The sequence below is a fragment of the Haliotis rufescens genome, unplaced genomic scaffold (genome assembly GCF_023055435.1).
Source record: "Haliotis rufescens isolate VD_foot unplaced genomic scaffold, xgHalRufe1.0.p SCAF_20, whole genome shotgun sequence".
NCBI classification, from domain to species: Eukaryota; Metazoa; Mollusca; class Gastropoda; order Lepetellida; family Haliotidae; genus Haliotis; species Haliotis rufescens.
In genome coordinates, this window is record NW_025963891.1 from 22,101,109 (window position 1) to 22,115,021 (window position 13,913).

At 39.0% G+C, this 13,913-nt stretch overlaps 1 protein-coding gene across 1 annotated transcript in view; it reads right to left on the reverse strand.

Moving 5' to 3' along the window:
* LOC124137973 (voltage-dependent T-type calcium channel subunit alpha-1I-like) overlaps positions 1-13,913 on the reverse strand; it is a 175,233-nt gene that overhangs the window by 33,625 nt on the left and 127,695 nt on the right. The window contains exons 17-26 of the mRNA XM_048400970.1: positions 12,451-12,710; positions 11,625-11,869; positions 10,471-10,494; positions 8,682-9,018; positions 7,858-7,946; positions 7,074-7,197; positions 3,890-3,958; positions 2,847-3,031; positions 2,029-2,155; positions 1,139-1,273 (exon numbers count right to left, since the gene is read on the reverse strand). Of these exons, the coding sequence (XP_048256927.1) occupies positions 1,139-1,273; positions 2,029-2,155; positions 2,847-3,031; positions 3,890-3,958; positions 7,074-7,197; positions 7,858-7,946; positions 8,682-9,018; positions 10,471-10,494; positions 11,625-11,869; positions 12,451-12,710 (1,595 nt within the window). The remainder of the gene's footprint in view (positions 1-1,138; positions 1,274-2,028; positions 2,156-2,846; positions 3,032-3,889; positions 3,959-7,073; positions 7,198-7,857; positions 7,947-8,681; positions 9,019-10,470; positions 10,495-11,624; positions 11,870-12,450; positions 12,711-13,913) is intronic.

Consider the following 13,913-nt stretch of genomic DNA (forward strand, 5'->3'; position numbering starts at 1 on the left):
ACAAAACGGTCGACATCTACCAATATTGCTTTACCCTTTTCCAGAAGGGCACCATGACAATGACTACTCAATCTCATTAAAATCAGATCTTAGTTCTTGCTATCGTTAAACAAAGATCTGAGGACATCCCATTACGGGTCATGTCAGAACGACCTTTCATTCGACCATGAAAGCGTCGCTTACCAGATCATGAAAGTGACATTTGGAATGTGTTTTCTAGTCATGCAACCTCGAAAACGTTAACACGGGGTATTCCGAATGACAGTTACAACTGATTCCGTCAAAATTATCGTCTATCTCTCGTTTCCGTGGGATAAACATTTGAACGGGGGAGGCGTTGCACAGTACGCGGGAAGCACTGCCATACAATCTCAACCATATATTAGACATTCCGGAATGTTTGTTTGTTCAGTTTTCAAAATTTTAATCGAGAACTGTGTCAACATATTTTTCAAGCATAGTCTGAAATGGAAGTCGCCGGGTTGAAACGAGTGCCGTAAAGCTCTAGAAAGCTGCTTTCTAATTGGCTGATGTCGACTTCTTGTTAGTCATTTCAGTGACACCGTCGGTCAAAGTTTGCGAAAGGTCGTTCTGACGTGACCCGTAATGAGATGTCCTCAGATCTTTGTAGCGAGAACTTAGATCTGATTTTAATGAGATTGATGACTACTGTGTCAGTACCAAAGTGAAGGGTGGATTGCAACAACCAGTCTTGCTTACAATGTCTACCTATAGAGCACACTGGGCAGCAACAAAATGGCGGGTGAACTCTTTCACCCTGATAGGGTTTTACCCAACACATAATATTGTGTCCTATATACATACAAATCAAGAATGGATGCGAATAATATGTACTCTGAATCCCATTATGCCTGTTTGAATCATCAAAAGTAGTTCAATTGCAGAGATTGCCGGTCATGTTTAACCCACATTTCTATTCTCCTAACAAAACAATCAAAGTTCACAGTGTCCGTTTATGACTTTCTGCACTCAAATAATTGTTTTAAACAAGGAAATTACCTTTTGTCATTCCATTATCTGAGATTTTGTACACTGTTTTTGAGAATTTACGAGTAGATAAGTTAGAATGACTATACAGGAGTCTTGTTTGTACAATGCCAGGATGTGGTCTGTTTACCTGACCCAGGTTGTCAAAGTTGTATTTCCGATTGATCCAGATGAAGCGTGTGTCGTTTTGACACTGTGTCCGGTTCCTGATGTCCTTGACAAGCCCCGGTGGGCCTTTACAGTAGTAGAATGTGCCCTTGAACAGCTGAAACACAGACAACAGTCAACTGTCAAACAATGCCATACCAACACAGAGTTTCACATGACGTTTAAGACTACCACTGATTGATAACTATCAATGGTTCTACATCTTACTACTAGAGATTATGGATCGAATCATTAGAAATGTCTGCCAATGTTCACTGTATGATTTACAGCACACTTCTACATCTCTGATTGGCTAACAATTGTAAAAAAAACAAAACCTAAACACTTCTCTCTTCCTTAATCACTATTTTCTTCCAAAAATGTATACTTATTTTCATGGAAATATAGATTTAAGATTGAAAAGAAAAAATGTAATAGGTACTTGGAAACGAAATGACAGCCCCCACGAGACAGCTACCAGATTTAGTTTTTGATCTGGAATCTTATTCCAAGTTCCCTTTCAATGACATAATGCATGTTTAGAGAAATAACAACATCATCATAGTGAAACACCGATAATCCAGACCCTGAGAATGATATTGTCTGGATTAACAGGGTTATATATTCTCTGGCGCCAACGTTTTAAATAAATATCCTTGCCCTATTTCATAAATGCTGAGTACCATATTTGCTGTGGGTTATTGATATGTACATTGAGGTGATCCTCAGTTCTAAACCCTCCAGTTATGTACGAAGAAACATTCCAGCATTATGAGCTGTTCTTCAAATATCATCCAGCTTTTCAAGAGCTTAATGATGAAGTTAAATTTATATGTACTTGTATTTAGCAATGTTGATGGTCAAATGCCTTACTTGCACTCCAAGAATTCCGAAGATGATGAAAAATGTACAACAGATGAGAACAATGTTTCCGATGGGACGAAGTGATGATAGTAGTGTCTGTACAACTAGTTTCAGGCCAGGGGCTCGGCTGATGACTCTGAAATGAACCAACGATTATATTAATATCCTCTTCATCTTGAAACAGTGATAAAATTCAAAGAAAAAATAAATGATGCAGATGCATAACCGACAAAATAAGATAGGAGACAAGGTTTGGTGTTTGACAGTGAACTCAGCAATATTCCAGCTATATGATGGTGCCCTGTAAATAATTGAGTCTGGACCAGACGATCCAATGTTTGATATTTTGATATTGTGAGCAATGATACTTGCTGTCAACGATTGATTTAATTACCTTTTACCGACCTGCATAGTTTGCTGGTGGTCAGTTTAGTTCAGTTCAGTTCAGTTCAGTTCGGGGGGGGGGGAGGAAGAGAAAGGGTCGGTGGGAGGGAGATAAATAGTTAATTGAAATGAATAAATAAATAAAAAACAAAATAAAATAAATGGCTCCACAAATCATATTTGAATAGAAAAATGGATGGAAATACAATAATTAATCACTTCTAATGCCTTGCCTTTCATAAATTCAAACAGTGACAATTTTTTCAGTTGTTGGAAAACTGTATAACCATACATTCCAGCATGCTTCTGTAGTTCCTCTGATAGGATTGGGATAAAATGTTAATTTCTCACCTGGCCATTGGATTCTATCTAAATGTAAAGTTATTAATATATTTTCAATTTCTTAAATGATACTGGCACTGCCACCTTCTTGTCACACTAACCTGAGTGGTCTCAAAGTTCGGAGCAGCCTGAAGACTCGCAGGATGCCGAAGATTCTAGGACTGCTGTTAGCGACGAGAGAGATGAGGATATCGACAAGGGAGATAATCACCAGGAATCCATCCATCACGTTCCAACCACTCTTCAGATAGGCATGCTTACCCACAAAGAAACCCTTAGCTATAACCTGAAATGCAATTTATGTTTAATTCAGTTGCTGACAAAATATAAATCTTTCTAAATAGGAACACTTTTATTACATCTGCATCTAATCATAGAAAGAATAAACAAATACCTAAAAAACATGTAAAAATGTATTTATAGAAAAATACTCATTTTGATTTATAATAGCTAGATTTAAGTACTGTAGTATTAAGGAAGTATTGATTAAATCAATCAGAAGCTCATCTTAAATTTGAGCTATTTATCATTAAAAAAATAACCATCATCATCGTCATCATAGTAATAATGATAATAAGCGACAAAACTCTTTCCATATCCACTAGAAATCTCTGCATAAAGCAGAGTCGATTGTATGGTTCCGACTATATCATGAGCATGTGTTTATGTTCACTATCAAATAGTAATGATACCACAGGAAACAGGCTTTCACAGGACTTATCGCTTGCCTGAGATCAAGCGATGTCTCCCAAGAGATACAGCTTCAGTGAAATTGCATCACACTGCTTTGCAGACCACTGTGATGACACAATCAGTAGACATCACTAATTTCTCTGCCACTGAAGCTGGTGAGCTGTACTATTTACAATCAAGAAACTGGTTTTTACTGTTTACAAAATGGAAAGTTGGAAGAATGATTTTGTATGATAAACAGAATCTCATCATCATGTCTGCCAAGCCTAAATATATCAAAACTCATTGATAAAAGTAAAAATATCCTTTTCAAGCCTGAGATAAATTCAACTTTTATCAACTCGTCTTGATATATTTGATTTTGTAAGACACAAGAGTGAGAATCTCTATGTAATTAACAACGAAATTGACGATGAAATTAACGATGAAATTAACGATGAAATCAACATACCTTGAGCACCATTTCAATTGCAAATATGACAGTGAAGACATAGTTGGATATTGTGAGAAACTGACGCTCCTGAAGAAAAGAAGAAGACAGTTATTAATACATGACATAATATTCCTAAAGGATGTTAGAATAAGAGTAAATATCAGAATAATACAACAAGGCAAGGTTTATTTACTACACTATGATAGAGTAATGTTCATTTCATGTTCCACTGGTGAGAGTTTCTTTTCACATCACAAGAGTCTTATTCAAATAGTTACCATAGCAAGATTTAAAAAATATCTATAAATAATACCTTTGGTACTTTGATTTCATATTGACAAAATATAAAAGCATTCAAATTAGATTATTCTTAAAAATATGTGAACATTGGCACGCCAAAGGAGCACACATTTTCACAGAACTGGTAAAATGGAAAAAGTCCGTGCAAGAACCAAACCCAAAGGTTCCAGAAATCTCTGATGCACTTTTATCAGACAAAACATGACATATGGAGAGGCATTCCATTTGAGGTGGGGATTGAGGCAAGGCTTAAACCACTAGCTATTTGTGAACAACCACAATAAACCAAGTGAACTATTAATTAATTCATTGTATATGAATCTGTGGCCATTCCATCACGTCCGTAACCTGAGGTCACCCAGCTAGTCTACAGAAGCAATGGCAAATCTTACACATAGAAATAATGGTCAATGATGTCAACTTGTAAACATGCTTAACTACGGATAGTTGGTTGGTTGGTTTGTTGTTTCACACCGCACTCAGCAATATTCCAGCTATATGAAGGTGTTCTGAAAATAACCGAGTCCTGACCAGACAATCCAGTGATTGATATCATGAGCATCTATCCATGCAATTGGAATACGATGACATGTACAAACCTAGTCAGCGAGCCTGACCACCCGATTCCATTACTCGCCTCTTACAACAAGCATAGTCACCTTTTATGTCAAGCATGGGTTACTGAAGACCTATTCTAACCCGGATCTTCACGGGTCTTAACTACGGTCATTGTTCATAAGGTATGAGGACATAATCTCATCAGTAAATATTGTGAAATGATGCAGTCAGGAATCTTCCAGTAACATAATGGGGGCCTGTAAATAATCAAATATTCACCAGGCAAACCAGTGATGAAAAGCATGAGCAACATTCCAGATCAATGTGGTTGCGTAACACACAATTTGTCACAGAGCCTAACCTCATGATCAGTTTTACTTGGTTTCCATTCATTGTAAACAAAGAATCAACATTTCAATTGGCTCTCATAAAAAGCATATGGCTGATCTTTTGAATTTAATATTTTTGAGTTTGGAGATAACAACAAATTAACTGCCTATTTAAATCTCCAAAACCATTCCGAGTAATTGAGTAAGTAGTTATTGCCCAACGCCGCATCAACAATCTTGCAGCTATTTGTGGCGAGCTGTTACGAGTAAATACACAGATAAGAATAATCTTCGGGTACCAAAAGCACAACTTTCTGCTCAATTTTCCAAACTATAGAATATTCCAGGCAAACCATGCATGATCTTCAAGCTGTTTGCAAAATTAACAAAACAAATGACTTCAAACACTTCATAAAATCTGTCATCTAGCAAATGTTTACCTGATAAGAAACCTGAAAAGAGTTTAATACAGGGTGCAAAGTCAATAAAAACTCAAGCCCATAAAAGAAGTCATTTGAAGAGAACCAGATGCGAAAATTCAAGGGTTTCATATCAAATGTACATGTATGGTTAATAAAATTCTCTTAACTGGATACCAAAACAAGAGTGAGTGAGTGAGTATGTTTTACGCCGCTTTTAGCAATATTCCAGCAATATCACGGCAGGGGACACCAGAAATGGGCTTCACACATTGTACCCATGTCGGGAATCGAACCCGGGTCTTCGGCGTGACGAGTAAACGCTTGAACCACTAGGCTACCCGACCTCCCCCTCAAAACAAGAACATTTTACGAGGGACAGAAAAAAACAGACAAATAAAGGAAACAAAACTGACAGGAAAAAGAGTAAGTGAGTGAGTGAGTGAGTGAGTGAGTATGGTTTTATGCCGCTTTTAGCAATATTCCAGCAATATCATGGTGGGGGACACCAGAAATGGGCTTCACACATTGTACCCATGTTGGGAATCGAACCCAGGTCTTCAGTGTGACAAGCGAACACTTAAACCACTAGGCTACCTGACCGCCCGAGAGGAAAAAGAAAAAAGGTGAAATAGTTTATAAAAGAAAAGGCCTAGCCCAGGTTTCCTATCTCTGCTATTTTTCTTCTACCTCCACTCATATCATATTTCCACGAATTGTGACATTCTTTAGTTTACTCAATACCACAGCAAAAATTGACACAAATTAAAAAGTCTGTCCGTATGATAATTGCCCTTCTTTGAGAGGCATTTAGAAGTTTAGGAGTCCAAGTAAGGATAAGACTTGCTTGATAACGGTGTAAGAACCTACACCGAAACGTCGCTCCTAATTGTAATAAAGAAGTTGTTCATCCATAAATCTTAACCTTACTTACAAAGATAATGGCCCTGTTCGACATTTGTAAACATAAGCCCATTCCATTGTGGCACTGAGATCAGGCCTACACAAAACCTCTTTCATTACCTTTATGTACATATTTATATGGCCATCTGGATCCAGAAACAGGACTTTCAAAAAAATGTTTTTGTGTCACATTTCATCTCTTGATGATTTGGGATGTTGTATACTGGACATAAAAATGACTGGACTTATGAGTCAGTATTTAAACCCTATTTGTTTAAATTTCACTTACTTTATATATACCAGTGGAGGCATTGTTGGACTTCACACATATACTTAATTTGGGAATCGAACCTGGGACTTTTACATGACATTCAACACTTTAAAGGTTTAAGATGTGTGACAAAATTCAGATTATTGCATGACCCAAGATAACGGTCATCATAGTCAATAAGTGAGTTAGTGAGTGAGTTAAGTTTAGTGCTGCTTTTAGTAACATTCAAGCAGCAAGGGACACCAGATTGGGTTTTACACATTGTACCCATATTGGAAAGAGCTTTTGCTGGGAATGCTTTAACCACTATGCTTGCCAACCGTGCTGCATGGTCCATGAGATCTCCTCAGAGGTGGTAGAAGGATAGTAGAGTGTAGCAGAGTGGACATTGGATATAAGGTGTATTCCCTACCACTACTTACCACACTCTCGGGTGGAATGTCCGGTCTCTCCATGGCGAGCGTAATGCAGTTGAGAGCGATAAAGAACAACACAGAGTTGTCGAACCACTTCCGCGAGATCAGATGGTGACACACTTTCCTCAAGCTGAAACATAGGACTCTAATATTACCCACGCGGCACAGATACAGGTGGTGTTATTCTTGGCAATTCTCACTGAGCACCATAAGTTTCCCTGCACACTGATTGAGCTGATGTCTCAACTGGAGATGAGGAAACCCTCATTTTCTCAGAAAAAGAATGAGTAAAATAACAAATAACCTACTTGTAACTTGAAATTACAAATTACCTGTCCTTTGCAAATTAAAATTGAGAGTTCCTCGCCAAGGTTTAGAACTTAATTAACTTTGGATTGATATATCCATAATTCCTCAGAGCTTGTAGATTATTCTCTAACGAATGCGCCACAATAAATTAATTAGATTTTTTCCAAAGTTTTGAAAAATGCCAAGCAGGAAACCTGAAGCAAAAACCTTCTTTGGAAGAAGTACTTCACAGCATATGTTTATTAAGTACAGAAAGAATTGTTCCCAATTGCATACTTCTTCCAATGAAAGTGTATAAATCCAATTTCTGTAGAGCAGATTATAAGCTGTTACCTAAAACAGACATCATGTTGTATGCACTATATGCAGTGTGATCGGTCGTAACACGGTTTACAGTGAATTCATGTAACATCACGTCTAAATGTCTGCCCAGGTTTTCTGTAGCAAGTGGAATAAACCACACGGACCCGAGTGTACTTACAGGTTGTCCATGGACATGAGGTAGAGGCTGTATTCTTTTCGAGTTTTGAAACATCCTTTCGGCTCTGGTAACCATGAACAGTTCCAGTCCTGAAGAATACAAACACATAATGTCTAAATATACTGAACATTTCAACTAAAATGGGCTACAAATGGAACATGTCTTGTAAGCAGGAACAGTTTCAGACTTACGTACATGAAAGACTGAACATTTCAATTCCTGAAGTGTTGATTTATAATGCTTTCACATCCTTAATAGTCAACAGACTGATGAGTAAACTCAAATTGCAAATGACCCTTGGCCATCTTGCAATACGCCACAAGATGAGTGAGTGAGCATTGTTGAACGCTGCTCTGAACAATATTTCAGTTATTTGATATTATCATGGCATCTCACTTTATATAGGGAGATCGTAGCTGATACAGGTGTTAGATGTTTACCACTTTGTATGGTGCTTACAAACTAAGAAACAGAAACAGGTTAACTGTGATTCGAACCCATGATCATAGGTTATTGGCAAGCTGAGGAATGCAACTCTGCACAGTGATTTGTGTCGGCTTAGACGACTGGCTATCTGCTCTCAGTAGAGTGAGTGAGTGAGTGAGTTTGGTTTAACGCAGCTTTTAACAGTATTCCAGTTATATCGCGGCGTGTCAGCTTAATGTGGGAGGAAAGCCTGAAGTGATGCAGGTCTCAGACATTTACCACTTCGGCGAAACCCACGAGCACGGGTATGGTGCTGACAAACCTAGAAACATAATCGGGGTGACCAGGATTCGAACCCAGCTCCCAGTAGAGGGAGGCAGTGTGGGGAGTATACTTACTGTCTCATCTATGGCATCTGGATCCTCCTCTCCTTCAAAGTCTTCCTTATCACTGCTGACCTTGACCTCAGGGGGATCACTCAGGTTGTTAGGCTTATACTCCTCCTTGGATGCTCCACTCCCCATGGAGTTGAGAGTTCGGTGACTTGTGAACGAGTTCTGCCGACTGAGCTCAAAGGAGTTGCAAATACTGCGACTGCTAGTGACGGAGTTGTTGCGACTCCAGCTATGGTTGCTCTTGATGGAGTTCTTGGGCGTTAGCGCCTTGTGACCCTTGATTGAATTCTGGGGACTAAGTGTTCTTTGGTTGTTGAGGGGTGGGTGGCCATTACAATCACTGAAAACAATGATGTCATACTGTCATCAACCAAAAACCCCAAAATGAAAAAGACCACAAAAGATGTCGACAATCTATTACTATTGGTATAACTATGTTTCTTACCAGCTTAAGAACTTCTTAGATGTTTTCTGCAACATGACAGCCTATCTTGCTGATTTGCCACATTAAAGGCCTTTTTACTTTCAGCTAAGACTGTATCTGCGTTAAGTTAATTATCAGCACTATTTCAGCTATATATATTCTGCAATATTTCAGCTTCATATATGCTATCTGTTAGAATCCAATCTGTTTCAAACCATCTTACAAAAACATCAGGACACACATCTAGTGTCATCTAGTGACACTTAACCACCATTGTGCCCATCCAATACACATGGGTCAAATTTGTCCTGAATACCTATGATTATAAAGATGGAAATATGATTGATTAGCTTCAATATGAAACAATATGAGGATGTTAGCAGACGTAATAATTAGTATGGTTACATGCAAATCTGATATTAATGTTTTCATGCTTTGAAGAAATTCTTTTATTGCTTCCATTTCAGAATAAAGACACTAGGCAGTCAGGCTGAATAAGTAGTGGAACTAATCAGATTTTGTTTCTACAAATTCATGCCATTTGGAGGATTTAAACAGAGGGGGAGGGAGGGTCACACAAGACAATCCACCACAGAATTATGATTATCTACAACACAAGCCAGGACAACAATAGCACTTGGACATAAAATAATATCACTAGACAAATACAACACACACACACTAAACATAACTATTTTCTCATATTTCTTAAAATATCCAATTATTACTTTACTCATTTGCCCATCACTGAAACACAGGTTACTTAAACTTAGTTCCCAATATGCCTCTGTTCATACAGTAGTGAAAGGGTACCTTGTAATATGACAGCTTGGTTTGTATACTCCCCAGGGAGTTGGGAATTTATTTTTGAGATTGACCCAAAGACTGGGATAATAATGTAGTGACATCAGCATTCACTTGGAGAATGGAATCTGATATATCATAAACTTCATATAAAAATCATTGTATATTATTTAAAATGTTTGTTTGTTTGTCGTTGAATGCCGTACCCAGCAATATTCCAGCTATATGACGGCGGTCTGTAAATAATCAAGTCTGGACCAGGCAATCCTGAGATTGACATGAGCATCGATCCATGCAATTTGGATAAAATGACATGCATCAACCAAGTCAGTGAGCCTAACCACCTGATAGTCGCCTCTGACGACAAGCACAGTCGCCTTTTATGTCAAGCATGGGTTGCTGAAGACCTATTCTACCCCGGATCTTCACGGGTCTACTTGAAATGTTCTACTGCTACCTGATAATGAAACCTTCCACACTACAACTGATGAACAAAACTGGGAATGTGTCACTATGGGTGGGTCATGCTACCAACTGAACAACAGATGCATGCAGATTCAATACCTGAAGAAATATGTGACAGAGTAGCTGAAATGAACATATGACAGTTTGCAAGAGACAAGGCATTGATTGACATATACATTCTCTACAGTGATGACGAGAGTGAGGTGGCTACTGATGAGGATGAATATTGATACAGATATTTGCTTAGTCATCATCAGTCACTTATATACATAATAATAATCACACTCTAACAATAGATACATCAGATTTAGAATTTCTATAATTTCATTTCTGATATAACCTTTTTCACATTTATTCGTATCAAAGTACATTCTTCCTGATGATTGTTAATGTAAATAATAGATTATTATCAACATTTCAAAAGGGGTTGTTTTTATAAGTGTGAATGAAATTGTTCTACCCCATGAAAAATAAGACCTTTAGCATGAAAATCTAATCAGTAACTTGATAGAATTCTTCATAAAAATGAGGACTGGCATATAATTCAGTATTGCCAACGAAGGATATTTAGGGTTCACAACATTATCTTCCTTAAAAACATTTGAGTTTTTTCTATATGTGATGTGTGTGTGTGAACGCCACAGTCACTCGGCACTCTGTAAATATTTGAGGCTGGACCAGACAAACCAGTGACTAGAAGTATGAATAATGACCCATACCACAGGGGCAGGTGACACATAATTAGCCAGGTCAACCTGTCTGACCACCAAATCCTCATTTCAATGCCGCACTCAGCAATATTCCAGCTTTACAACAGCACTTATGGGTGAGTATGGTTTTACGCCTCTTTTAGCACTATTCCAGCAATATCACGGCGGGGGACACCAGAAATGGGCTTCACACATTGTACCCATGTCGGGAATTGAACCCGGGTCTTTGACGTGACGAGCGAACACTTTAACCACTAGGCTACCCGACCGCCCACAGCACTTATGACAAGCACGGGTTGCTGAAAACCAATTCTAACCCAGGACCTCACGGGGTCAGTTCTAATGGCAAGCATGAGGTACCCTGGGAACCACGTTTCCCTGCAAACCCAAAAGGATTGCCAGGGATTTGTGATTGTAGTTAATATTATTATGTATACTCTCTCTAAAAATGTTCTCAATTCAAACAAGGTTTGGCGAACAAGCAGGGACGTTACGTTGATGCGGACTAATTTCAAGTGTGTACAGTTGGAAAGTGACATTTACCCATGGTTGTTGGGGGTGCGGGGGGTTCCTGGTGTGTAGGTGGGGGACTGAGACTGATTCAGTGTAAACACATCGTCGTCGAGATCGTCGCCACTGTCGGACTGGCTGTCTACAACAAGACTGGTCTTCTCAGCATCACGGCGCCGATGTTTTAGGCGCCAACTGCTGCTGCGCTGACTTCCACGGCTACTGGTCCGGCGAAGTTTGGGGGAGGGTCGGGGAGAACCTCGGAAACTGAGGCTTGTCTGTGGAAGAGAGGCATCATGGTATATCTACATCACAATGGTTAATATTTCAAATGTAGCTCTTATGGATAAATAAATCACAATTGCGATGTTGTGTTCTGGATTTCTGAATTCTTTAAAACACATCTTCACCTCAAAATTTCCTGGCCTATCAGCTGCAGAACTGAGGAAATACATATTTATTTAATACCTACGAGCGCAAACATATCCAGATTCATAAAAATCATATGTGCCCTAGGGTCATATCACATCATGAGACAATAGTGTATAGTTTCCGTCATCTAAACAGTATTGTTGGCGTAATTCGAATCTTATTGTGGCACGGGTATGGTGCTGACAAACCTAGAAACATAATTGGGGCGAACCGGGATTCTAACCCACAATCATAGGTTTCTGGCGTGCCCAAGGGACGCAACTCTGCACAGCAAATCGCGGCGCCTAAGACGACTGGGCCACCCGTGCCCCCATGAAGATTTTGAAGTTGGCCAGGGGTGTGTATTGGAGCAGGGTGCTAAATGCAGTGATGTAGAAGTACCACAATGTAAGAAAAAATCCAATACTATCAACAACCAGCTTCTCACCGATGTTCGCTCTGATTCTACTGAAAGCGTGCTACGTTGAATACTACGGCCCATGGATACAGCAAGCTTGTTGTTGATATCTTTAAGAGCACTCTCATTGGGTGATCCCTGAGGCGTGGCCATGGGCGTGGCTGCGGTGTGTGTTATGATTGGTGGATTCAGTGGGCCATCTGGTTGTTGCGGCTGCGCCGTCAAAACCTGCGCTGTGTTGTCCTCCTTGGTGACTGCGACTGGAGGGGGAAGGGCAAGCATCTTCTTCTCTGAAAAAAACAAGGATTCGTGTCTTTACTTAAAATACAATATTTCATCTTGTTTAATACTATTCAAATTCAAACATATATTTTTATGGAGAGGAGAGGTGAAATGGGGTTTAACGTCACGTCCAAGATTATTACACTTATATAGCGACGTGCATGCATGTGTGTGTGGTACTAGTATGGAGTGATGCTGATTTACAGTGCTAGCTCACTGAGATAACATGCCGCAGTTTAACATGAATACCCCACTCAGACACAGTACACTGACTCCAGCTGACCAGTCCTTGTTTTTAGCCCCTTAATGTCAAGCACCAGACAGGGTAACAACAAGTACCATCTTTTAACATCTTTTGGTATGACCGAACCCCGAACCTTCCGCTCTCTGTGGGTAGACGCTCTACCACTAGACCATGGAGGCGGTCGTTTTTATGGAGAAATATCTTACAGATCACATGCAACTGTAGAACAAGATCAAAAGAAATAAAGTAACTGTGTTCCTTCCTAATTAAACATTTCATTGCAATACAACACTTATGTCATCAAACAACGGATGTTCCATAAACTGATAACTTAATCAAATAAAAATCAATAAAGATATTGCAATCAGCATTAAAATGTATATCAGTATTTCCAAATATAATATTCCTCCAAAACCCATTTACCTTCTATTCTGAAAGTGGATTAACAAATATATTCACTTGTGACTTTAAGAACTAAGCGACGAATGGGAGTTGTTTATCATACAATAAAACACTGCAGGGAGAATAAACAATGAGGGGTTCACATGAGGGGTGCAGCCCCGAGTGGTTTATTCTCCCTGCAGTGTTTTATTGTATGATAAACAACGACCACGAGTCGTCTATTTCTTATCTGAGATATCAACATTATGTACAGCTTCTTTAAGGATGTTGATAAAATGTACAAGCTTTAAAAATATTTACCCAAATTTTAATAATGATGACACCCTGAAAAGAATCCGACTTGGATAAGTCCATTTTGCGAACAGGTGGGTTAAGTCTTGGTATTTACCGCATATTCTCACGATCCTCTTGTTGATTATCTGTACCCATTTCCCTAATACCGATTGTCATATCTCTCCTGTGCTTGGATGCTATCTTTCAACCACTGCGTTTATCTGCGTAGCCCAGTTACATCTATAGGGAACAAATTACCAGACACTTCCCTCTCAAAACAAACGTCGTTAAA